Here is a 25,398-nt window from a genome sequence, read left to right as displayed (position 1 = left end):
AAAACCTAGTCCCAACAGACGACGAGTGTAGAAATAAATTCAATGACATTCATCAAACGTGCAAGAGAATTTGCGAAAATAATTTAGAGGCAATACATTTCTGAGACAAGTATCTCAAACAATCATCATACAGCAGGAGTCGTACATATAATACGACGACCCCCACAGTGATGGACCGCATTATCTATGTATCCCAACTCTTTGTCCTTTGTCTAGTCCTTTTTATAATCGTCTGCAGATTGCTCGACAGACTAGATATGGCCTGTCCGCCACAAAGGCCCTCGGCTTCCATAAAAATCATCCATGCCCATGTTACAAACATTACTCTAGTGGTAACCAACGCTGATATCAAAAAACGAAAATTCACAAAATATTTTTCTTTTCCCTTCTCCCTCGTTTTACTCCAGCTCCAGCACAGCGGGGGCTGTGATGGTCTTGCCCTTGAGATGTTCCAGTCCCTCACCACCCTATTACTCATGTTAGTACAAGGCCGGAAGACATATAGATAGCGAGCAAAGCGAAAACTTACATAGCTGATGAGGGGAGAGACCTCGACACCTCCCTCAGAGACAACCGTGGCACCGGCAGCCTGGACCCAGCGAAGGCCCTGGTTCATGATGTCAGCCTTGCTGGTCTCGGGGTCGTCCTGGCCGGTGCCGCTGGCGTTCTTGAGAGGAGAAAACTCGTCGGCACGGTTGACCTCCATGCAGGCAAACTTGTCAAGGGCGAGAAGAGGGAAGCAGTCAAAGACAAACTGCTCGAGCTTGATGCCGTTGGGCTTGGCAGGCTTGATCAGCTCTCCAGACTCGAGGTCGGTGGCAGGAATCTTCTTGCGGGCGACGTGGTGGGGCAGCTTGTGAGCCCACAGAGGGATGCTCTCCAGGAAGCTGAAGGAGTAGTAGTGGTTGACAATGTTGGCGGCGCGGTACTTGAGGAGCTCGGCATTGCTGGGGTCGCGAGCCTCAGCAGTCTCCTTGTCAATCTCGGAGTACTCCACAACGTCAGGCTTGCCGTTCTTGGTGAGGATCAGGCCGACAGACTCGGTGGCATCACGCTTTCGGACGACCTTGGTGGCAATGTCGACGTTGAGGGATGCAGAGAAGCCGATGAAGACGGGGTCGGCGACCTTGACAAGGCAGTTGTCAACACAGTAGGCGTGGATGTGCTGGATACCGCGCTTGCGCATGTCGTCCAAGACGCCAGAAACGATGAGAGCCTGGTAGATGCCGCCGTTGCCATCAGGGGCGACGGCAACCTTGCCCTTGCTCTCCAGAATGATCTTGCCCTCGTTGGAGATGCAAGGCAGGACACCCTGCTCAAAGATCTTGACATTCTCCTTCTGCAGGCCAAAGAAGTTGTTCTCGGCGAAAAACTCCTCGGTGGGCTTGCGGGTAGGTCCGCTGGTCATGACGTACCAGGGAACGACGACCTTGTCAACGCCGGCCTTCTTGGCAGCCAGCTGCTCGACCTTGCGGATACGCTCAGCCTGGATCTTGAAGAGGGGCTTGTGGGAGGGCAGGCCAATGTCGAAGCAGCCCTTGGGAGCAGAGCTTCCCAGTCTGGTTCCCTGGCCACCAGCCATGAGCACGACAGCAACCTGGTTGCTGCCAATGAGGTCAAGGCCGGACTCATACCACTTGTTGATGTCGACCGGGCTCGAGTCAAGGATACTGGCGGTAGCGGACTCGGGGAGGGGCTCAAGCTTGGTAGCCGTCTCCTCGACCTGGGGCGGGTTCAGGGCTCGGTCGGCGATCTGGTTGATGTGGGCTGGGTCAAAGCCAGAGAGCTGCTCGAAGAAGGCAGCCTTGTCGGCAGTGCTCAGGGAGTCGTAGAAGGTGAAGACATGGCCCTGGTCAGCCTTGGTGTACTTGTCCTTGAGCTGGGAAACGGCCTCGGACGAAGGCTCGGCGTGGCCATTGGTGTAGCCGTTGGAGTGGCCATTGGTGCCATTGTGCAGGACATTCTTGATGGCTTCCATTGTGAAGGTGGGAGTGGAAACAGAAGTAAAAAGCAAAAAGTATTAAGAGGCTGATAGATGGCAGAAGATGGTATTAATATAGATAAGGATACAAGCGAGTGTAGATCCCAATGGACAGAGGCAGTGGCGGAGGAGAGGAATCGAGAGAAGAAGACAAAAGGATGATGTCGAGGAAAGCAGAAAACCAGGGAAAGCTCCAGTAAAGTATGCGCAGGAGGCCGGCTTTGGCCAGGAGAGAAAGGAGAAAGCCTTCTGCTAGAGGCTGATGGAAGCGGACCTGCTCTCCACCCCGGGAGTACCTGCGTCGCCCGCCACTCGGCGCTGCAGGCCAGGTTGTTTGCAGGTATCTTGCCCGTACCGCCTACCGAGTCCGTACCTGAGACGCGCCTCTCTCCTGGCTGACGTCGTGCTGCCTCTAGCCACTGCCCCCCTCCAAAGTCGCTTTCTAGGGGGGGCTGCATTAGTGCGAGGAGCTTAACAACAACAAGCCCACCAAACTTTAGCGGGTATCCCCCTGTGAATACCTACATCTACCGCATTGATGCCATTCAGGTTCTTTCTTCAACGGTATCAGCGCAGCACCACAAGTGAATCAAGTGCTATGATAGAAAAAAAGTACTGATGCTTTACTGCTGGCTATTGATACATTCTCGGAGATGAATGCACAAAAAGAATCAGTCAATCTCATAAATGACTAGCGGCACAGACTGAGATGAGGCCAGCGGAAATGGCTGCTGCTATTTTGAGCTTCTTAGGAGGCGGTGCGGCAATTGTCTTGTCAGCCCTCCGCCTCGCAGGAACGCTGCAGGCGCATTCTGCATTCACTGTGGGCTTTGCTCGGCCAGCTAAAAGCCCCTAGCGCTGCCAGTGGATTTCGCACCTGAAAGTCGTGGTGGGTGCTCAGCTAGGTACCGAAAAAGGCGATATTTCCAGCCGTCTTAGTCAGGCAAAAAAAAGCCCTGGCTGAAGATATTTCGACATCACAGATGTGATGTGCATTGTTGACGGGTTATTATTGTCAGCCAAAACGATGCACTCCTCCATTGTCTTGTTGCTCATCTAATTTCGAAACGAACAACAACAATAGAGAGCCAGTCGATGCTGCGTCGTCTGCATGAGTAGCTGCAGCACATGCGCATCCGAAATGCATATCCGGAGCCGATCTCCCCGTATGGACCCTCCTGAGAAAACGTCAACATGGGCCGGATACGAGCGCCAGGGCAGCGGGCCTCCCGATTCGAGCCGCACATGGTTTTGCGTGTGTCTGGCCCCTATCTTTTGCTCTGTTGATCGGGTGGGATGACGATGATGGGTGTGCGGCGTGCATGTGTTGCATCCATGTGGAATGACTGCTGGCAGCGTGACGTCTGTTTACTATTGCTCTGTAATACGGAGTGAGGTTGATTCGTAGTTGTGATCGTGGTCGGGGCTTTGAGAAATCCCTGTCCTCGGTACTGCTTCTAGAAGTACAAGTATACCTACTAGGCATGGACATGAGAATTTTATCAAAGACGACGCCGGTATCCCTGCAGCAACCAAGTCTACTCAACACGGTCTTGATCTCTGTTTTGACCCGGCTAGCCAACACCCTCTTCTATGCCGGCTTGACGGTGAGAGCCAAGGGTTCGAGCAGGGTCTGCTTCTTCTCACGACGCACTCCGTATGGGGTGCTCCACACATACCTAATATCCCGTACTTGTAGTGCTAGCATCACGCATGTACGACGTACCAGTAATACTTACTTATACAATTCTGCTGTATCAAGCAGTACTTGTAGAATGGTAATCAAGCAGGCTACAAAAACAAGATTTCTGCAAGGGGCGGGCTGCAGCAATGCCGTGTTAGTGTCGAATCGTGTCCACGCCTGTATGGCTTCTGCACGACCTGACAGACTAGAAGTGCACCCCCCTGATCCAACTACGGTGACCGAGATGTTGTGATATTGCAATATCAGAAGTGGCAGCTACTCTGTACCTGTACATCAAATACATCTGAGAACGAGCATCCCAGGCATGGTGTGGGAGTTCACCGCAAGTTCGCTTCATTCTCATTAAGCTGGGACGAGTTAGGATTGGTGGTTCCCCCCTGCATGCTGCTTGACTTGTAAATTATCACTACCATCTCCAAGATCAGATACACGGTGCCTAATGGCTCGTACGACCTCCTGAGACAAAGGAAAGAGGAAGAAAGCGACTGGCTCAGCTCTGCTTATCGTGGGAGGTTGGTCCATGTAATTCGTAACGGAAATGCGTGCCAGTCTTTTTTCGGACGAAAGTGGTGAGCGACTCGCACGTGATTGGTGCTGCTGCTTTCGTCCCTCTGCTTGAAATACCTGACTGACTCTGTGTACTCCCTCCCTACTTGCCCAAGTCCACTGCAGAGACAAGCACGTTTGCGGCATCAGTCGACCGACTGGATCATCCCTCCGCTGGATCCCAATTGCAGATGCACGATCTCCGGCCCCGTGCGCGCGGGCCATGGAATGGAACAGTTGGTCTGTGGCTGTGTCGACGCTAACAAATACTTGTTGGTTGAATGTTTCTAGCGCCGGCAGCCTCAGAATCAGCCGCTCCACGAAGCCCGGTCCAAGATGGAGCCCGGATGAAGGATGGGAGAATGCAAAGAGCTGCTTCGAATGAGCTGTTTGCCAATCGATTCTTTTTCGACTCAGCCGCATGTCTTTACTAGTGTCTAGACTATTTACTACCATCATCAATCCCTGCCAAAGGATTCAAGTTTGCTACCCAACGCTCAGGCAGCCACATATAGCGGCTGATTACTAAGTGTGGCACAAATATAGAGCGGCGCCTCCTTTTGTCATCTTGTACCGTTCATGATCTTACAGGTCACTCCAGCGAAAAAGGGAATTTACCAGGCATATTTTCCTGACATGTTCGAAACATGAATCTGAACAAGTCTTAGCGTGCCATATCCAGCCAAACAAGAGCAAAATCCCCGTCAGAATAAGTATTGTCAGCGTCAAATTGGGCACAGACTGGACCTCAGCTTATACACGCCTTCACGCCTTCACGCCTTCACGTCTTACACCCACCGAGTGAATTTGATGAGTCGTTCCGCTATGGAGCCAAAAGCCGAGATTCCAAACGCTGGCCAGAGTGTAGATGCTCCAACTCCTGCAACATTTGAGGGGCGCTTACAGTTGAAAAACTTCATGTACAGCGCCCCGCAGCAGCCCATACGGAGGAGTCCTCGGTTTGCAGCTGCGTCTGAATCACCATCACCATCTTCATCCTCAGCGACCACTGTGAGGAATCCTCCATCATCAAAGAGGAGGCGTCAGACACAAACTCCAGATGATTCGTCGTCGTCGTCCCCGCAGAAAAAGAAGCGCAATCGCCAAAAGTCTGGCTACGCTCCGCCTTCAACTTATGCCCACTTGCCAGAGCTGCCTGATGCCGTCGCGCCCAATCTCCTGGTGTTTTTCATCGGCCTGAACCCCGGCATAGAGACTGCTCGGACAGGCCATGCTTATGCACACCCTTCCAATCTATTTTGGAAACTCCTCTTCTCGAGCGGCGTGACGCCCGTGCCGTGCCGTGCCGATGAGGACAGGCAGATGCCGGAGCGGTTCAGTCTTGGACTAACCAACATCGTGGCACGGCCCAGTCGAAACGGCGCCGAGCTCAGTAAACAGGAGATGGACGACGGTGTCGCTCTCTTGGAAGACAAGGCTCGCAAGTGGCGGCCAGAGAGCATGTGTGTCGTTGGCAAGAGCATTTGGGAGAGCATCTGGCGTGTGCGTCACGGGTCTCCCGTTGGCAAGGCGTTCAAATACGGGTGGCAAGACGAATCTGAGAACATGGGCATCATCAAGGGCGAGTGGGCGGGAGCAAAGGTCTTTGTTGCAACGAGTACAAGCGGACTTGCAGCATCCATGTCCCCGGCCGAAAAGCAGGCTGTGTGGAACCAGTTGGGCTCCTGGGTCAAGACAAGAAGAGCCGAAAGAGAGGCTGAGAAGGAGGAGGAGAGCGAGACTAGGCTAGTAGAGGCAGCAGACGACGCAGATTCATAGCGTTGAATGACTCTCTTAATATGAATTTGTTTTTTAGAAATGACATGGCGATGGTTATGCCGAGGCTCATCGAGGTGCCGCGATAATTAGATCAACTAACGTTGACTAGGTATGATTAAGCGTGCTTCTTAAACATTGGGTATTATACATGATATAATTATAAACCGAAAATATGAATTGCAACAACTTCCTATATAATTTTTTGGGGTTGATCAAGATATGCTTGCTGGTGTTATATATCTTGTATCTTGTTGTTTGCACCCCACCAAGACCAATCATACGCGCCGCGCAAATCCCATCCTCCACCAATATGACATCGTCTCCAAGCTAGCTACAACTTCCAAGCTTCCCAAACTCATCCACCTACAACGCCAAAAACATTTTCTCTCAACGCAATAAATCATTCTAGAGGGAAAACAAGGCAACAACATGTCGTCTATAGGTCCTCATCTCCCACCACAACTCACAAAGAGAAAGCACGACGACGACGACGAATCCACATCCTCGTCAAACAAACATGCCCGTCGCGACAATGACGCTGCGCATCCTCCACGAAACCAAGACGAGATAGACGTCAATGGCTCCGACTCAGATTCAGAAGACGATTATGGTCCTCCCAGGCCATCTACTCTACCAGCAGCGCCTGCTCCTCGCAGCGTAGGGCCATCTCTGCCACCGCACCTCGCCGCCGCAAACAACGACGACGAGATCAATCTCTCCGACTCAGACTCTGATCCTCTTCCACAACCTCCTCCCGCAACCGCCGCTGCCAATCCTCCCAACCCAGCTTCAGACTCTGAGTCTTCAGACGACGACGACGACTTTGGTCCCTCCCTCCCCTCCGCCTCAGCTCCTCGCCGTCAAATCGGCCCATCCCTCCCCCCCTCAGACCTCGACGACGCCCCCAAGCGAGACGAATGGATGCTCGCCCCCCCGCCCTCGTCATCAACCTTTTCCGAGCGCGACACAACCAAGCTCCGCGCCCGCAAATTCGCCTCCAAACCGTCCGCCAAAGCATCCTCCTCCGCCCCCGGCGCCCCGTCAATATGGACAGAAACGCCCGAAGAAAAACTCAAGCGCCTACAGGACGCTGTCCTCGGACGGACGTCGGCGTCTTCTTCTGCCGAGGCCGGCGGCGACGCGTCGGAGCTGCAGCGGAAGAAGCAGCTCCGCGACGAGGCCCTCGCGGCGGATATCCAGGCGCAGCGCGGGAGGACGCTGCTTGAGGAACATCAGGGCGGGAAGAAGAAGGCTGGGGCGGTGGTGAGGCCGGAGGAGGAAGAGGATGATCCGAGCAAGAGGGCGTTTGATAGGGAGAAGGATATGGCGGTTGGGGGCAGGATCACGGCGACGCAGAGGAAGGAGCTGATTAATAAGAGTGCCAATTTTGGGGGGAGGTTTCAAAAGGGGTCGTTTTTATAATGGCGAGTTTGGAGGATGGGCGTTATTTTCATAGAACGATTTTTGCATATAGCAGCCTATGGGAAGGAGAGTACAGTACTTTAAAAAAACACTCACGGGCGTGAAACCTGAACGGTCATATTTAGATACATGAGAATACAATACTTGGAGGAATACATCATCATACTTTACAATCTTTACAATCACTCAAGTTATAGTTCGGTCCCAGACATTTAATTCTTCTTCACATGATCCTGTATATTGATAACACTGGGCTACCAAAAGAGATGTCACTATAGCCACCCAACTCCGCCGCTGATATGTCCCATACCATTTCCCCATCTTCACCCAACGCTGGGAGCTCCCAAAGTGTAAAAAGCGAGAATTTTCCTGTCCCAATGCAGGCTAACAAGAAACAAAAAGCAAAAGCATATGCCCTTTCATACATGATAAGAAACCCATCTCCTTTCATATATAAATGGGGCAAAAATAATCGTCACCGCCCTAATACACCATATTTCCAAAAAGAAGCTATCATATTGTAAAAAGAAAAGGAAAAAAAGATACCTTACCTTTGTTGTTTCTCCATTCAAAGAGCTCATATATACTTTGACAGTTCCCTTTGAGCGGTGGAATGTGTGGCTTTATCGTTTGAATGGATGACAACGGATAGAGAAAGGAGGCGTGAAGCTCCAGAGATACTTTCATAATGCGGATAAATTCCGAGGTGGTGGTGTATGTGACTATGTAAGTCTTTCGTGACGGGTGTGTTCAACACATATGCTGATAAAGAGAGAATACCATCGCTGCCTTGAGAGAAACAGGCCCCAAAAATAGATGAATCGGACCAAAACAGATAAACCAGGTTAAAGAAAACCTCCCAAAAAAGAACAAACGCCAAAGACAAAGGCACAGCAAGCCTCTTTACGTAGAGGTGGCTGGCGGCTGCGTGCCGGCCTCAAGCTGCGACGGAGTCACTGCCGGTGCCGCATTTGTTGTTGAGGCCTCGGTCGACCGTCCGAAGCGGAAAGCGTGTCGAACAGAGGCAAGTAAAGTGCCCTGAGCAGCTGGCTGAGCGGTCTCAGAGATCTGGCTTTGTTGATGTGCTATTCTAGACTCTATCGCCGTAGTCTGAGCCCTTCTCCGGATTGGGAACTGAAACACGGAAGGCCGGGTGCTCGAGTTGTTGTTATTGCTACGGCTATTATTGCTGTTGCCATTGCGGTTACTGCTGCGGTTGCCGTTGCTGTTGCGGTTGCGGCTGTTGCGAGAGCGGCCACCCGAGGATCGGAAGAAGGCCGCTGTCAGACTGGCAGGCAAATTCATGCGAGAGTTCTGACGCGGGTCCAGGTTGGCATTGTTGGCGTTACTAGGCTCATTCTCTGGATTGGGTCTGGGCTTCGGGACGTAGTAGTCGGCCTTGCACAGCGGGCAGCATGCGCGACGGCTTGTCAACCAGGGATCGACGCAGACGGCATGGAAGGTGTGGCCGCATGTCAAGCCGCGGACATCGTCGTCGTCCTCGAGCGTGTCGATACAGATGGCGCAGGTATCGCCGGATGTGTTGAGGAGTTCCGGTGGCAGGGCAGCTGTGATGTGCTCATCGTCTTCTTCGTCATCTTCGTCGTCTTCCTCCTCGCTAGACGTTCGCTTCAAGTGCTCATGCGGCATCACGGGTCCGTCCTCCTCAGCGGTTTCGCCGACGGTGGTAGTTGCATCTTTCTTGTCTTTGCTATCCTTCTTGTTGTCGTCTTCCTTGGCAGTGGTGTCAACAATGACTGGCTCGGCTTCGGTGGTCGGCGATGCGACGGGCGACGCGACATCGTCGACTGCGCGGACCTCGGTTGATGTGCGCTCCTTCTTGGCAATCTCTGGGACTGCGAGGTCTACCTGGTGAATGCTGTTCGGTCGACTAGGCGTGCCAACACCTCCGGCGGTAGGCAGTCCATCTCGAGCGCGCTCCGAAACCCAGGTCTTGTACTTCATCATGGGGAACTTGTCGTTGACCTCGTCCATGGTCATGAGCTTCTTCTCACGCCTTCTTCGGTGAGGTCGGGGCATGTTTTCCATGTGGATGGGTTCACCATCTTCGTTGGTCATGTTTCGAGCCCGGTTGCGAGCGTTGTACCTAAAGCAGTACTTGACGCCAACGATGATCCTGCCAAATGCGTTAGACGAGTGACGAGAATTGTGGGAACAAGACAATCAATTGAGAGGGATATATGCATGTGCGTGTATAGAAACGGGTATGCGTATGCCAAGGCGGCGAAATTGTGCATGCTTACCACAGGTTTGTGAAGACTACGCCAAAGCCCAAGGCGACGAAGAAGAGGAGCGGCGAGCTGGAACCGCTGCTCTTGTTGTTGTTGTTGGAGTTGTTCGTGTTGGAGGGAATGGCCGTCTGCGGGCTGGTGACGTCTGACGACGTGGTCGTCGCGGATTGTGTCGTCGTCGTCGCCGCTCTCACGACAATGTGGGCAACTTCGCCAAGGACCTGGTCAATGACAGCCATGGCTGGTGATTTGTTGCAGAACGAAGAGCGATGGCCGGCGGCAGCGATGGACTCGAGGCCTTTTCGTTTGTTATTTACACGTGCCGAGACACAGACAGCATGGATCGTGCGACGGTGGTCGGGCTCTCTATTTCCAGAGCGTTGCAGAGGCTCGGAGTCGTCGGAGCACTGAGGGGGCGCACCATACAAGGCTGAGGTTGGAGCGCTCTTTTTTTTGTTGGAGTCGTTTGTTCCTTTGCCTGATTGCTTGTTTCTATTCTGGTTTCTTTATAAAAGTCTTCTTTGTGTCGCCTCCAAGCGGGAAAGAAATCAGCGTGAGGTGAGGCGAGAGAGTGGAAAATAAGCACTCGGTCCTCCCTGCGAATCGATAGCTCCAGATGCTGAAGGGAACAGGCGCCTCAAGGGCTGATTGCGCGGCTTACGACACGCGCGGGAGGGAGGAAGTAGGACGGGTGAACTACTAGCAGTATCAGGTGGAAAAAAGAGAGACCCGGGAGCATCAAATGGACTCGAAACTGCGGAGTGCAGCAGCAGGTGGAGCGCCTTTAAGAGAAAAGAGGGCGGGCGATTCGAGCAGCGGCTTGCAAGTGCGTGAGCGAGCGACGGGCCCCATTCCATTCATTCACCATCAGGAACCCGGGCCTTGGCCGCGACGGTCGCCAGTACCTGTCAGCAGCGTGCGAGCCGGCGCGGCCGCGAGGTACGGGGTACCAGCGCTGGACGAGGGCACCAGGAGAGCGGCTGGAGCCCGCTGCTAACGACCACTGCCAGCTTAGCTGCTCCAGCACTAACGACGGAGCTGCTCCAAGCAACTAGCGCTACCACCACAGCAGGGGCGCCAGTGGTCTCCTCCCCTCTTTTTGCTGCTCACCTTTACAGCAGGTTGGTCGTTGGGCGGAGGGGGCGTGCGCCACTGGCTCAGCGCAATGGACACTGTGTGCTGGACCGGTCGCTGCGCTGTGCTCAATGGCTGTGGCCGGGGCTTGCGCTAACGAGGCCCGCTGGGGGAAGCGCTCCAAGAGCTCAGAGGGCGCTCGCTGGGGGTGGAGCCGGGCCTTGTGTGGCTGCGACGCGCTGGTCTCCAGGGCCGTATTGCCGCTGTAGCGTGAAGCGTATTGGGGCCTGTTTGGCAGTACTACTAGCAGTGAGTACATGCGCCGACGGCGTTGCAGTTGTGCCGGGTTGCTGAACGGATCTGATCTGATGCTGAATTCGAATTTGATGCAGCAGATGCAATTGACAAGTGCCAATTGGCAGCAGGATGAGGCTGCGCAAAGCTGCAATCATACGAGCAAAATACGCACGTCGTATGCGAGACAATTACTACGCATGCACGTACTTTCGTGTAAGCGCACGCGGGACGGTTCGGTCGGACGATCAAGGTCCATCGACGTGCATTTACACATTCAGTATACGGCCACATGTTGGTAGGCATCCTGCGTATCTCAAAAGGGCAGCGCAGCACTGATTCAGCCAGGCCGAGATGCAGCTGAAGCACAAAACTCGATTTCAATCTCGCCTTTCTCTCCCTCGCTTACTGAGTCAGGCTTGAGGCCTAAACTGTGATGCCGCTGCCTCAGTTTCCGCAGCCGTAGCGCCTCTGCCGTCGGCAGGGGCGACAAAAAGCAAAAAAAAAAAAAAAAAAAAAAACGGCACCAAAAAACGAGCAGAGAATGAGTACACCAATGTGTTCAGCGCCTCAGTCGTAGTCTACCAAAGAGGTGGTCTATATATGAAAAGGTAAGCTCAAGACATGTACAACACGTAAAATACAATGAGGAGAAGCAGTAGAAGCAGTAGAAGATTGCACATGTAGGTAAAGTACATATGGATTAGCCACGGCTAGGGTGTTGAGCTACTGATATCAGCTGAAACCAAGGCAACCCAATGAATTCAATTGTCTCACAATAAGGCCGCAAATAGTGGCAGCAGAATCCACCGCCAGCTACGCTCTGCTCGGGATTTTCTTTCTTTCCTTTTTCCCCCCCTTGTTTTCAGGTCCCCCCCGTTAACTGATTGGCATGTATCCCAGATGTAGGACCATCTCCTTTGGACATTAGAGTTGCTTACGCAGCACGTTCCTGGAACTCTACTCGAGCCGCTGCCACACACACACACGCACAAGTACGGTAAGCCGGCCCGACGTGAGAAACAAAAGGGAAAAAGAAGGAAAAGTCAAATCGTATCTACCGTATCTGCGCATGCGACTCATTCGGCGTTCAAAGAGGAATAAACTCGGTCTTTTTGGTTCCCTTCTGCCTACAGAAACTCGCTATTGCTCACACTGGGGCCGTGGAGAGATGTGGATCTCGAAAACGCGCCGAACGTTTTGAAGCCGTCAGTCAGCTGTTTTGATGTCATCCTGCCCATACGATGCCGCCCGGGGCGTCCCCTCTTTTGCGCAAAAAAGGTGCGCCGAGTACGGCACCGATCACCGTTGGAACGGCTTCGGCTTCGGTGATGGTGGGCTGGACTGCATTTCAGAGGTCCGGCACTCTTTAAGCGAATGCTTGGCCATGCGGTTCTTTTTGGCTTTATTTTCTGGGACGATGCGTAATATCGAATTGCAGGATTTGGGGATTTTCCTGGGTTGGTCTAGTTGCGCTGACACTGCATGGAGAAGCCTGGTTGGATCTGCCGTTTAGGTGCGTGGAGGCAATGCTTTTGTTCCATCATTGGTATTTGGCATCGGTACTATCGACGCCGGCGATGAAGCGGCGGGCTGAAGACGCTGAGCCTGGCCAAAGGAGAATATTCTAATTTCAATAGACGCTCATATGCTGCTCGCTGGGGGTGTATTCTTCGTCGAAAACTATTTTTGGTGCACGTCGAGACCTCGTGCCGTGTCTCACTCTTCGGCAGAATTACCTTTGCGCCCCTCGGGAGTTGAGACATGCATTGTTCACACAAGGCATAGGCCAATTCTACTTTTTTTACCCCTTTTGCCATGCTCGCTATCTAGTAGTGGTAGTACTCGATAGTATTCCATACCAGCTGCATGCCTGCCCGGTTGCCGGTCGGCCTTTGGTTAGTTGGGAACGGTTCCCGGATGCATTTGGCTTCGTGCCATTCCCGGGTGGCGATATGTGGCTGGCCCGGCAGCACTTTGCTCTGGCAGGCCTCGTGCCTAAGCGCCGTTTTGCAGATCAGAAGAGCGATGCGAGAGTTTTTGCTGCGAGGGCGCATAGTTTTTGTGTGCTTCAAGGGCCAAGATGGTTTTGTCGCTTCGCTTCCAGATCTCGCGACAGTCGAAGAGGGGCGGTGGATGCTGGCGGCTCAGATCAAGATACTACTGTACTCCGTACCATGGCAGAAACAGAAACAGCCCTGGTTCAAAATGTTAATCGTCGACTTGATCTCTGAGCGTGGAGCAGGTATCCCCCGCTTTGCAATTCCCTGTCGACAAGTGCTCGTTTCAGAGGGCCGAGTGACTTGTGTCCCGCCATTACCGGGCGTACTGTAGCATCTCTGCGACGCTGTTGCTGCTGGCGTTGTTATTTCCCGCTATATCCATCGGATCTGCCCTGCTCCGCGACGATGCCGTACGAGGCCATGCCCATTGACAGATACGGAGCCCTCCGGAGTAGACGTCTGTCCAGACAAACGAAGCAATCTGGTTATTGGGAAATACCGAATGGCCCGTGCTGCCAATGTGTTGCGTGGATCAACGGTCAGTGTTGTGCATTTTCAATTTCAATAGTCTGCATGTCTCACTCTCACTCGCATGTGCATGCGTACTCGAGTTCATCTTCTTTCATCCATGGCATCCACCGAGTTTCTCTCCATCCTGCTGTTCAATCGTTCGAACAGGCCACGGCTCCGCCAGACCCTCCCGCCATCAGATGCCTCGAGCGGTTAGCCGCGATAGAAAAAGGCGAGCGCAGTGCAATTGGATTGGGTCGTTTTTGGGACTTTGTGTGCGCGCAAGCATCAGCCTTCCATCAATCCAATGAGGGGGGGCGTATCGACTGTGTGCGAATCCCCCACCGCATACTGTGTCCTAGCGTCGATTTTGATGCGGAGCTAATGCCCAGAGGCCGTTTCTTTTTTCCTTCACACCCATTCGAGTCGAGCAAGCAAAAATGGAGTGCCAGAGTGCCTCTTACAGAAGGGATTCGCTTTGCATGGATGACGACAGCATGCACTAAGCGGCCTTGAATTTTGTAAATTTGGAATTGGAGGTTGTTGGTCTTTTTTTTTCGAGATATGGATGCTGATGCGAATGCGAATACTAGATGGAGACTATCTGGAGACGGGACAACGAGACAGCTTGAGCTGACTAACAAGTACGGATAAGCAGGGAGAGGTTAGCACTTTTGACGTGCGTCAAATCGGCATTGGCACTCATGCATGTCGGCCATGTCGTCTTTCCCGTCTTCCGCGATCATGTAAGGGATTGGGGACAGGCCACTATTGATTTGCAATTTGCGGCTGAGGCACGAGCAACGACGCCGAATTGGCCCATGCTGGCTCATATTGCATGTACGATCCTACATTAGTGCGGTACAGCTAAGGTGAAAGGATGGAACATGGAAAAAGCAAAAAGAAGAAGAGGGTGCTAAAAGGAGTAGAACAAGGACAACACTGCAACGTCGTTGATCGGTAAAATATTGCTGGTTGAGACAAACTCTAGGCAGCCTCCTTTCACCACTGACATCATGGAAAACCCTCTCCGGGTAGCCGTGCCTGAGAATCACCGCCTTTCCTTTCCAAACCGATAGATGATGCTAGTTGCACCGCATCAAAAGGATGACACGAAAGCGTGACAAATTGGCGATGGAATTGCCCAAACGGAAAAATAGCCTCATAGTCCCTCTCTTTTGACACACGCATGACCTATTCTTTCACTTCGTCTTATCTCTCTTGTATCCTGAATGTAGAACCTTGTGATGCTCAGTCTGAGATACATCCAATACGACTCTGTTGGCATTACCTAATCCCGCTCACACATCTCTGAAATCCAGCACCAGCTAAGCTTCGCCGCACTCCATAAATGTGTCACCAAACGCACAAAGTAGCTCTCTTTTGCTTCTTTTTCTCCTAGTTCTATTCTAGAATCAAAACTCCGCTAGTGTTTCCCGGAGTTGCAGCAAGCCGACGGCCCTCGGAGCAATATTCGATATATTTTTTTTATTTTTTCCTCTGATTCCAAAAGTCTCCCCATCATCACACGCATGTATATACGCAAAACAGGGCATCGTGACCATTCTTGATAGATCCGCTTTTGCTCTTCCCCCCTCCTTCCCGGGGTGGGTTCCGGATTTCACAATATGCGGATTAATCCCAGCGACAATCCCCCATTTAGCCGCCGTGGCAGCAGAACGAACTTGTTGATTTCTCAGCTCAGTCGATAAGAGACAGAATTGAACTAGAGGAGAAAAGGCATGAGACTGGGGAGACTGGTGCTTATTCAATGCGTGATTATTGCCATGGACCGACTCGACACTTTTGATAGTCGCTAGGAAAATACGAATAGCTGGCGACTTTGTTTGTTTCATCCTTCTTTGAGCCAATGCAGCTTCATTACGCGGCCTCTGCCTTTACTAGCTGCATCACGTAACGTCTTGATGATGAAGAGAGATTAGTAAAATGTCCAAAGCCATTGCGCCGAGTACACGTAATTTCAACAGCATCTCTCAAAGTACTGCAAGTTTTTGACTTTTTAGAAATGAAACTCGTTATACATTAGTACATGTACGACGTCCATACAAGTTGTACATGTGATTCTCTTCCAAACAATCTTGATGGCTTCTGCGTTATTTGTTTTACTATACGCCACTTGCATCAAGCCCTCTTTTACATCATTTCTATATAATATATACCAACACGATCCATAAAAGATACCCATGAGAAAAAAAGTCAAAAAACTCCCATCGGATCTTTCGGTCTCTTCCATCATCACCATACCATTCATTTTACTTGCCTTTTGGCGGTGGGTCATTTCGCAGAAGAGAAAAAAAATTTCACGAGTCTATTTTTTATGTGGAATTCCATCGGTACGTCCATCTTTTGTCTGATGTTATTTAGCCTTTGCGAAAGGCGTCTTCCGTGCCTGTTTCGTGGCGCTGCAAGCCTCACTGGGCTTCCGAAACCCTGTAAGCCTTGTAAGCCACAAAGAAGGTGTAAATTATACCCCCTTTTCCGTGAACGGATACTCTGAAAATCTGGAAGGAATATGGAATGGAAGGGATGTGCCGAGCCACAACCAACACAATATGTAATTCTTACCCCAGGTCGGTCGGAATAGCTAGTTAGAGTGCAAAAAGAGGGTAAAATAACCTTTGGGTGGATGAGATTCATTTTTACAAAGATGCATCGTTTTTTTGCGTAGTTTATACAGAGGGCACTATTTGGATGAAATATGTATGACACATGGAGAGGTGCAGTATAGTATAGTATAATATAGTATAGTATATGGAAGCAGCTATCTAACTCGTGAATAAAAGACAAACCAGAAACCGGAAATCAAAATGCAAGAGATCCCCTCCAGTGGTATCATCAAGCATACTCAACGCCTTTACCCACCCCCCTCAAGCCGCACGTAAAATGCTGGATGCATGCCTCAGTCTCTGAAAACGAATGAAGAGAGAGCGAAGAATCCCGTAAACAAAAGAAAAGGTCATGTCATGTCATGTCAAGTCAGGCATATCCAGGCCTCATAGATGGAGCGCCAAATGATTTCCTGTGAATAGGAAAAGCCTAAAATGACAAGAATCTTTTCAAATCGCCCATAGTTTCCCTCCCATATACCCATTTCCGTAAAATGCCAAACCATATGAAATCAAATTCCGTGAGCCTGCCCGAATGGTATTTTTGTGGCCTGAAGCCTCCCTTTATCGCAAATGCAGCCAACCAAATGCATTGATAGATACTTATAAAAAGAAGAAGAAAAAAGGAAACAAATGACCGAATATGGTAAAAGTTGTAATGGAAAAAGAGAAAGACCAAATGATGAGCCCATTTCTCCTTCCCATTCCATCATTCAAATCGAGCCGGCTGATGCTCAATGCTGGCCAAAGGCCCAATTACGGCGTCGGTTGAGCGGCGTCACAGTTGGACGGTCGTTCAACGCGGTCGGCGTCGGCTCACCATCTCGTGCTGCGGGCACATGCTTGGTAACTGACACGATGACGGTTGGAGCAGCGACCTGAGCATCGCTGGTGCGAGTTGAAGTCACCGCCAAGGTTGTAATCGAGGTGATGGTTGTGGTCGAGGGCGTGTGCGTGTGCGAAGCCGCAGCAGCTTGAGTGTGGATTGTCGTTGTCACAAAGACAACAGGGCTCGAAGCAGAGGCTTTTGATGGCTGCTCGGGAGCATTGCCAGTTGGAGCGGCAGATGGCTGGGCAATTCCCTGCCTGGCAGCCGAGGTGTGCGCCTCGTGAGGAGCAGCCGAAGTGGAAGTGACGGGAGTTGCGCCAGGGCCGCCTTTGGCTCCTCCATTGGCATCAATGTCGACCTGGAAGTTGCCAACCATCTGGTCCTTGATGGCCATGGAGTAGATGTTCTGCTTTTCGATAAACTCGCCGTTGATGTTGGCGTGCTTGGCCGAAGACGAGCCGCCACCTGTAATCTTGATATCGATGGTGCTGGCGTAGCTCTCGTTCTTGGAAATGGCAGCCATGGTGAAGCCGTGGGGGTCCTTCTCGCCGCGCATAAATGTGCCGGCCCAGGGGTACAGGCCATTTGTGGTCGCCTGGAAGTCGATGTTGGTGGCGTCCAGGTCGGGCCAGTCCCAGTACCAGTAGATTGTGTAGACGGAGCCGGCTTTGAGGTCGCTGGGCAGCTGGATGGTGGACTGGCAGCCGAGCTCAGTGTTGTGGTCGGCACCCTCAGGGGCCAGTCTGGCGGCTCGCTCAATGCTGAGAGCACCGTTGTTGGGCTGGTAGCAATTGCCGTCGTCGTAGCTCCGCGTGCCCAGCAGGACGCCGCGCTTGTCGCCTCCCGTGCCGGCCTTGTTCCAGACAAGATGCACGTCAAAGAGGCGCTCGTTCTCCTTGGGCTGGCTGGTGCCGTAGAGGAAGATGGTGCCGCGGTTCTGCGGCTTCCTGGGCTGGTTCTGCGGCAGCGTCGTGTGGCCGTTCTCCAGGTGGATGAGGGCGATGTGGTCGCCCGCAGCGGCTTCCAGCATAGGGAACTGAGGGTTGTCCTCCTTCTTGAACTTGTTGAGGATCTCGTCGCCCGAGTAGGCACTTTGGCCCGTCAGCGGCAGAAGCAGCTGGGGGATCTTGTCCTGCCACAGCGGGTCGGTAGAAGTGCGAGCAATCCAGCCACGGGGATAGCCCTCGGCTCCAATCATGGTGCCGTTTGGGGCGACCTTGTAGGCGCGCTCAATCCACGAGTGAGCGTTGGCGGCGGCGGCGAGGGCCAAGACCAGGGCCACCTTGAGGCCAACGCGAGGCTTGGGCGTCATTCTCAACATTGTAAAGTCGCGTGTGGAAAAGATGGAAAAGCTGTTGAATTGAAAATAGTGACTGTGTTGTTGCTATAACTGTCGAACAGGTAAGGACCGAGTCGGAAGACGATATCAAGGAATGAAGTGCTTCTTTAAATCTCTCCAGGAGAAAAAGCAGAACCAAAATGCGACCGTGATCAAGTTTGTTATGGGTTTTGTTTTTTAGAAGAAGAGAAAGAGAGAAAAGACGAGGCGAAGAGGTGTAAATATAGACTGCCAGCTGGCGAAGACGAGGAGGCCGGTCCGCCTGCTTATAGCTCTCGAATAATGGGTGGTGTTCAGGTGGTGAACAGCTGTTGCCTTCTTTCTTTTTTTGATTTCCACTTTTTTTTTCTGTGTACGTGAACAGTCTTGCAGCACAGTGTTCAAATGTGTTGTTTGTGGGTTTCTGTTCTTGTGTATCTTTGTGTTCACTCAGAGGTGCAATGTGATGGAGCCGAGTATCTTTGTCGAGGATGTCGAGGGAAGAGGGTGAATCACGTCCAGCGTCGTTCAGGCCCAGTGAATTGGAGAGAGGTGGGTAAAGATTGAGATGGTCTTGAATATTTTCAGGTAGAAAGAGAAAGAAGAAATAGAAGAAAAGAAAAAGGGAAAGGGAAAAGTCTTCTGTCACCTTGCCATCATCAGTATCGTCTCACAAGCTTGAACAATCGGAAGTTGTGACAATCAGCCCACACACAATAGGCAAGCCGGCACAATAGTCAAACGGAAATGCAAAGTCCAGGTGGCTTGAATTAGAGACAGAGATGATGGGATGATATATGATAAAAGTTCAGCCGCAAAGACGCAAAGAAGGTGGAACTAATATATTGCCTGACGACCCGAATCTCAACACCATACAGCAGAAAAACAACACGATCCTCAAGCTGAAGCATCTCACCGCGCCAGCTGGCTTCAACGGCAGCCTATCATCGACACGCCATCGCTCGGCATCAAATGGCCGCTGGACATGGCCGGACATGAGACAGACGCCGGGCAGTGCAGCCGAGAATAGAACAGAGCAGAGCAGAGTAAGAAGCAGAGCAAGATGGAGTCAGTTGTTAGTGAACCAGCAGATGCTGGGCATGGCAGAGAAGCCATTGGCGAGGAGGCCACTCCAAGGCCCTCGTTTCAGCAGACGCGAGTTGGCCGTAGCAGGTTGCGAGACGCACAAGAATCGAGCCGTGGTCGGTTCAAGTTGATGTTTGCGGCAGCATCAAGATCCGACAGTGGCACAGGCCTTGATCGGGACCATGTACCTGCGCACCAGAACCTCGCAGCAGCAGTACATGCAAGCACTACTGGAAACAGCCTCAAGAATCTCATGCATAGGCCGCCAGCACGTTACTAGGCACTGCATTTCCAAATTAATACTGGACGTCTGCAGTGGCCCAGGCCCATTCATTTGCCTAAGCGCCGCGCATATTGGCCGTCGTTGTTTAGCCTTGCCCGGGGCGATGCAAGCGACTGGCTCTCATTCGCCGCCACTGCCGACCAGCTGCGACCTCAAACGCTCTCCAATATATAAAACAAGAAACCTGCCATTGCAGTCATTCGATCAGCAGATTTCGGCTGCGGCACACAAGTTGAAGCAAATTTCTCTTCCTTTTTTTCTTTGATGCAGCCCGGTGGATTCAATGCCACAATTGCTTGCATCATCGTGCATGAGCTGCTGCTTCACATATTCGCATCTGACCCTCTTTCAGACTTCCCCCACAGCCATCATCAAATTGATGCAACGTGTATGCCTGAGGGTTTTGTACTCAAGTGCCCCGATTTGTGCTTCCATCCTTTGTCCGCCGTCTCGTTTCATTTCTTTGTCCTCGACCCTTGTCTCGCAGGCGCTTAATCTGCGCTTCCCTGTTCCCTGTTCAGTAACACACGCGAATCGACTCATACAGCATCGGCGTAGCATTCCGCTTAGCCGCGGCCGCGCTTCTTCTCTCTGAGCATGGGATCAAATGCGATTGATACGCTGCTGGGGTAAGATGTAGATGATTTTTTGGCCTCTTTGCGAGTACATGTACCCAACGCCCAGCGGTGCGGGCTCTCGATATAGCCCGCGCACCTACGTAGATGGCACTACTATCTAACCCTTGCCTCCACTCTCTTCTTCTTTTGACATATTTCCAACATGTTGATTATGCAAAAATGGCTCCCTCTCCTCAAGAAGTTACTCGGCAGACGCAACCCGTGTTACCCGCAACTCTCCACCCCAGGCTGCACCATCGACTAGAGCGTCAACGGTCAGAACAGACGCTCATTCATTTCCAATAGAAAGCAAATACCAAATCCAACTACCTGTCCACCATAAGTTTCACATTGGATCCGGGCTCGCCGACCTAATCGGCTCCGCCAGTATCCGCGGCACCACCTCCCGCATCCAGGGATGCTCCAGACACTGCCTGGCCGTAAACCGCTTCCTAAAGTTCACCACCAGCATGTTATCAATCAGATCCAAGGCCGGGTCGCCGACCTTGTCCCAGTATGGCGACGGATAGTCGAATCGGCCCTCCTTGATTTGCTGGGCGAGCATATACGGAAAGTCTTTGCTGTACAATTCGTCGCTAAAGGGCGGGAAGCCACATAGGCAGATGTACATGACGACGCCGCAGGACCAGATGTCTACCGAGAATCCGTATCTTCTCTCTCTGCCTTCTTCAAGTACCTCGGGGGCCACGTCTAGGAGCAAAAATGTCAGCAGATGTTCTGTTTCATGGTCTGAGGGGGATAGATAAGATGCAGAAAAGAAAGTATCAGACTGTCATACAGCTCGGAGTTCCACAAAGGGTCGTCGTGAGCCCCAATGCTTCAGCGTCGGCGCCAAGTTTTTTTGCCAGCCCAAAGTCTGCAATTTTGATGGTTGGCGTCTCTTCGTCCAGTAACAAGATGTTCTCTGGTTTGATATCACGATGCACCCATCCTAGGCCATGCTACCCCTATTATTAGATCTCGACACATGGAGATATGGAGCGGCTGAAGAGAAACCAACCATGAATTCTAGCGCAGAAAACAGCTGCAAGAATATCTTTCGCGTCTGTTCTTCCGGTAAAAATTGCCTTGCCACGATATAGTTGAAAAGCTCCCCATGCGGGGCCAGCTCGAGCACCAAGTAAATCGTTTTGAGAGAGTAGTCGGCGAATACATCGACAATCCTCAAGACGTTCGGATGCGGATTCTTTTGGAGCGCCTGCAGGGCTTTGATCTCCCAAATGATGCCACTTCGTACTGCGGCATCGTCTACTGCGTCGGTGCATGTACATACTTTGACTGCATGCCTCACCCCCGTCACTCTGCTTGAGCATAAAAACACGTCAGCAAAGTGACCTTTACCAAGTCTTTCAACCATTTCATATCGCTTAGAGAAGCCAGTGTTGTAGCTCGTCTCTTCCAACGCATCCAAGAAGTCATCCGTGCTGGATTCATCTGCTCCGGAGTCTGCTCCCAGTGCCTCTGGTCTCCTCATACCAGACGCTGCTATTTCTTCCTCTTGAATGGCATTTAACCCTTCCATGAGTCTCGAGCTCTGCCGCCGCAGTGGCCTGTCGGCAACAGTGTCGTAATTGGCCGTGAGTTTCCGGACGAGCTGGTGTAGACCCTTGCGAGAGGCAATGATGGAGGCACGACGCCCAGCGGGACCCTTGGGGAGAACTGCCCCCCTGATCCGAGAGGAAGTTGGCAATGACTTCCAGACCATTGCGCGTTGCAATGCTCAAGGCTGAATCTCCCCATACCGTTTCCGCTTTGAAATCGGCTCCCGCTTCCACTAGGATTCTGACGGCCTCAATGTTGGCGCTAGAAACTGCAGACATGAGCGCAGTCCAATCACCGGATGCTCTCAAGTTGACGTCTGCCCCTTTATCGAGTAATACGTTAATCACGTCTTCATACCCGCATCTTGCTGCTCTCTGCAGCGCCGTCTCATCCATGTGATCTCGAGCATCAACTTCGGCGCCGAGTTCAAGGAGCACTTGCACGTTCTGGGCGTGGCCAAAGGCAGCAGAACGAATCAGAGCCGTCTCCCCATCGCTGCCTCTGTCATCAACTGCATGGCCTTTTGAGACCATGTATCTTAGAATATCTGATACTTCAAAAGCAGAGATCATCACGAGTGCAGGCACATGTCTAGGGAACTCCTGGCTCCAATGTGTATACCGATTAGCCTTCAAACTCCATGCTTGGTTGGCAGCCTCCAACGCGGCAGTGTTGGAAATGAAGGTTTCCAGCTTTGGTATAATTTCGGCACTCTCAATATGAACAATTTCGGTGCCCCAATATTTGGCAGCGTAGTCAAGAAACGGATATTGCTCCAAGCGGAGAGACATGTCAGCATCGTTTGTGCAGGCGCCACTGGAAAAGTTGGGCAATGCTAGATATGTCAGACTGGTTCTCGTCAGAGTCAGCTGTGCCCTTTTTATCAACAGTTTGTGAGATTCTTCAAAGTATTGCTGAGCGGTATAGTGGACTAGACGGACGACTTGCGATTCCGCATCAACCATGACCAAGCCGCTGCAAGCCTCCGTTAAAATATCGCCATCTGGCAAGTCATCTTCTTCGAGTAATTCTCCGTCTGGCAATTCCTGCGTGGCATATAGATGCTGCAAGTCCTGGACTGTAAAGTTTCTTCTGGCACAAATGACCCAGAACAGCACTGCCTCGGCCAGCTCAGCGAATTCTGTTTCTTGATTCTCTATCCTCTCATATGCGTCTGCGTACATGGCATCTAGAGTTTTTGGTAGGGACTTCAACGCAGCCCGCACCTCTCTGCAGCTAAGCTTCTTTGATAGAGAAGCCATGTGTAGTTTTGCTAATAAGAACCTGTCAGAGTGGTTATTAGCGCGTTTCCATCTTTGTGGACTTGTATTATTTGCTTGAGTGCTCGACTTACATCCCCTGAGATTCTTGGATGATGGTTCTGATGATGTCGTCTTTCAGTGTGGGGTCTTTCCGAATATGTTTTGAGAGTATATGCTGTTCTTGTATGCATGCATCCAGAAAAGTGCTAATATCGTCATGATGAGCAGAAATCTTTATTTTCATCGCTTCACTGAAATAGGCGTCGAATCTGCTAGAAGATCTAGAAGTGCACATTATCTTCACTGATGAACTCAAAGAGGAAACTGCCGTCACAAATCGGAGAGCCTCTTCATTTGACTCTGCACACTCGTCAAGGGCGTCGATGACGACATGAAATGATTCAAACGTTGAGACTATCTTGCCAAGAATATCGGTAATCTGCGTCAAGGTAGGACGAGTGTTGTATTTCTGATGTTGGCTATACAGCGTTGCTACTTCAGACGGTAGCACCTCAGCTGAACTTTGAAGCACTTGCTGAAGTATACTCGAAAGGAGAGCAGCACTTGACTGGCTGCCGCGCTGTCTGTAGTCGCAGTAGATGTATGAGCAGAAACTGCGTGCGTGGGGAGGCTCTTGTTCGAGGTGGTTGATGACCAAGGATCTTGAGAGAGTGTAAGTAGCTGTCTATACATGGATAGAAAGAAATGATAGGAGATGGCATACGAGAGTCTTGTCTTGCCAGCTCCAGCTGTAGACATCGAGTCAGCATTTCATATATAACAAAGGCCTTTTGGCTCATAAAACTGACGTATGCCCGGACACCAGAGAGTTCCAGTGTTGCCATTTACCCAGCTACGAAAAACCTCATGTTTCAACAACCAGGCGCCAGTCCCAGGCTGCACGCTCTCCAAAACACTGACATGTCTGGCTCGAAAAGACAGTGGACTGAGCCAATTGATAATTTTCTGTGCATCTGCATCTCGAGATCTTGCTTCCGAGCTTTCTACATTATCGGCAAGTCTATCCAGCTTGAGGTTTGCCGATCTCGCCAGTTGTCTAGCATTCAATTAGCACAAACTTGGTCTACAATGCAGTGAGTACAAGTCATGTACGCAATATCGTTCTGCAAAGCGAGGTTGAAGTGGCTCTTCAATCTTTCCAAGCACGCAAGCAGCTCTGCCACCTTCTTCTTATCAAACGGCCACGTAAACGGCTGTGCCCTTTGCCTCAGTTTATCCTGAGGGGCAAGCTCGGCGATAACTTCGTCCAAAACTTGCCGGAACACCTGCAATGGGCCATCCGAGCCGCTCAACGAATCGACAGCCTGCGGCCTCAGCGTGCTCGAGTCGTCCACGCCGCGCTCCGAATCCTCCAGGCGGTCCTGCAGCATCTCCAGCAGGCACACCGTGCTTCGCAGCTCGTCTCGGAGGCGCGTCCTTTCGGCCGTCCCGCCCCTGACGTCCTTGAGATACTGCGTGGCGGCCGTTGCGAGCTGCAGCACCGCAACGACACTGGCCGAGACCCCTGGAGGGCCGCCCATGCCGACGCCGAGCCAGTGCGTGCGCTCGATGATACGCCCAAGGAGCCGCTCGGGCTTCAAAAACCAACAACGAGGGCTATTGCCGATGAGTGGCAAGAAAAGATGCGTTCTGTGTTCTGTTCAGCTTGTTTTCAGCGTCAAGAGGCGATGCTATTTACAACGTTGCTCCAGGTGCGGGGCTGCCAGGCATCAAAGGATCAACATCTCACCACCGAGGCGGCATTACTCCAATAGGAAACCAGGTACGTACATACATGTAGCCATGTGCCTCCATCATACACCGAACAGCTGCCGAACAAGTATCTACCTACTATACCTACCTACGCAGTATCTGTAGTAGACGGTACTTCATCGAGGTAGGCATCACAGAACTCGGCACAATCTTGGCAGGCTACAACATCCCAAATGCGATCCCCGTTTGACTTGCTCGTGCTACCAGTCACAAGCCGATAGTCACTCGGGATAATCGACAGACGCCCTGTCGCAGTCAATAACTCCAATCTCTCAAATCTACAAACCTCTTTCTCCAGCTCTCTCTCACTCACTCTCATTCCTTCACAGATTTATTGTTCAATACCGCAGTCAATAAATGCCTACCCCTTCCTCCTCATTCCACATAGACAGTCCCTTCATAAAAGGAAAAAGAACAAGAGGAAACCTGGTGCCCTATATAAGTATCCCACAAACGTGTTTCAGAAACCACTTT

At 51.6% G+C, this 25,398-nt stretch overlaps 8 protein-coding genes across 8 annotated transcripts; 2 read left to right on the top strand and 6 right to left on the bottom strand.

Annotated features, from left to right (window-relative positions):
* Positions 1 to 27: 27 nt before the first annotated feature.
* On the bottom strand, positions 28 to 2,666 carry TrAtP1_006510 (uncharacterized protein). The gene is made up of 2 exons (XM_014083094.2): positions 530 to 2,666; positions 28 to 467 (listed from the first exon to the last, which is right to left on the bottom strand). Exons 1-2 carry the CDS (start codon positions 1,976 to 1,978, stop codon positions 399 to 401), a joined length of 1,518 nt encoding a protein of 505 aa, XP_013938569.1. The 5' UTR covers positions 1,979 to 2,666; the 3' UTR covers positions 28 to 398.
* Positions 2,667 to 5,042: 2,376 nt separating this feature from the next.
* TrAtP1_006509 (uncharacterized protein) lies at positions 5,043 to 6,011 on the top strand (the record flags this gene model as incomplete). The annotated part of the gene is made up of 1 exon (XM_014082554.2): positions 5,043 to 6,011. One exon carries the CDS (start codon positions 5,043 to 5,045, stop codon positions 6,009 to 6,011), a length of 969 nt encoding a protein of 322 aa, XP_013938029.2.
* Positions 6,012 to 6,440: 429 nt separating this feature from the next.
* TrAtP1_006508 (uncharacterized protein) lies at positions 6,441 to 7,433 on the top strand (the record flags this gene model as incomplete). Its single annotated transcript, XM_014083093.1, has 1 exon — positions 6,441 to 7,433. The coding sequence occupies one exon, from the start codon at positions 6,441 to 6,443 to the stop codon at positions 7,431 to 7,433; it is 993 nt and encodes a 330-aa protein (XP_013938568.1).
* A 207-nt stretch (positions 7,434 to 7,640) lies between these two features.
* TrAtP1_006507 (uncharacterized protein) lies at positions 7,641 to 10,506 on the bottom strand. Its single transcript, XM_014083092.2, has 2 exons — positions 9,698 to 10,506; positions 7,641 to 9,570 (listed from the first exon to the last, which is right to left on the bottom strand). The coding sequence occupies exons 1-2, from the start codon at positions 9,922 to 9,924 to the stop codon at positions 8,337 to 8,339; spliced, it is 1,461 nt and encodes a 486-aa protein (XP_013938567.2). The 5' UTR covers positions 9,925 to 10,506; the 3' UTR covers positions 7,641 to 8,336.
* Positions 10,470 to 11,078, bottom strand: TrAtP1_006506 (uncharacterized protein; the record flags this gene model as incomplete). Its single annotated transcript, XM_066113155.1, has 2 exons — positions 10,470 to 10,678; positions 10,796 to 11,078. 2 exons carry the CDS (start codon positions 11,076 to 11,078, stop codon positions 10,470 to 10,472), a joined length of 492 nt encoding a protein of 163 aa, XP_065969241.1.
* Positions 11,079 to 16,927: 5,849 nt separating this feature from the next.
* TrAtP1_006505 (uncharacterized protein) lies at positions 16,928 to 18,343 on the bottom strand (the record flags this gene model as incomplete). Its single annotated transcript, XM_014083091.2, has 1 exon — positions 16,928 to 18,343. One exon carries the CDS (start codon positions 18,341 to 18,343, stop codon positions 16,928 to 16,930), a length of 1,416 nt encoding a protein of 471 aa, XP_013938566.2.
* A 2,329-nt stretch (positions 18,344 to 20,672) lies between these two features.
* On the bottom strand, positions 20,673 to 21,350 carry TrAtP1_006504 (uncharacterized protein; the record flags this gene model as incomplete). The annotated part of the gene is made up of 3 exons (XM_066113154.1): positions 20,673 to 21,037; positions 21,126 to 21,288; positions 21,348 to 21,350. 3 exons carry the CDS (start codon positions 21,348 to 21,350, stop codon positions 20,673 to 20,675), a joined length of 531 nt encoding a protein of 176 aa, XP_065969240.1.
* Positions 21,351 to 21,777: 427 nt separating this feature from the next.
* TrAtP1_006503 (uncharacterized protein) lies at positions 21,778 to 24,966 on the bottom strand (the record flags this gene model as incomplete). Its single annotated transcript, XM_014083090.2, has 6 exons — positions 21,778 to 23,173; positions 23,244 to 23,813; positions 23,876 to 23,900; positions 23,961 to 24,208; positions 24,265 to 24,801; positions 24,947 to 24,966. The coding sequence occupies 6 exons, from the start codon at positions 24,964 to 24,966 to the stop codon at positions 21,778 to 21,780; spliced, it is 2,796 nt and encodes a 931-aa protein (XP_013938565.2).
* Positions 24,967 to 25,398: the final 432 nt, after the last annotated feature.

This window comes from Trichoderma atroviride, chromosome 3 (assembly GCF_020647795.1).
Source record: "Trichoderma atroviride chromosome 3, complete sequence".
Taxonomy (NCBI): Eukaryota; Fungi; Ascomycota; class Sordariomycetes; order Hypocreales; family Hypocreaceae; genus Trichoderma; species Trichoderma atroviride.
Note: the sequence above shows the minus strand (reverse complement) of the source record. Positions and strands in the feature narration are given on the sequence as shown.

Coding starts and splice junctions, on each gene's coding strand:
- TrAtP1_006510 (XM_014083094.2), bottom strand. CDS start 1,978: ATGGAAGCCATCAAGAATGTCCTGCACAATGGCACCAATGGCCACTCC. Junction 468..529: donor TCTCTCCCCTCATCAGCTAT/GTAAGTTTTCGC, acceptor CATGAGTAATAG/GGTGGTGAGGGACTGGAACA.
- TrAtP1_006507 (XM_014083092.2), bottom strand. CDS start 9,924: ATGGCTGTCATTGACCAGGTCCTTGGCGAAGTTGCCCACATTGTCGTG. Junction 9,571..9,697: donor GTAGTCTTCACAAACCTGTG/GTAAGCATGCAC, acceptor CGCATTTGGCAG/GATCATCGTTGGCGTCAAGT.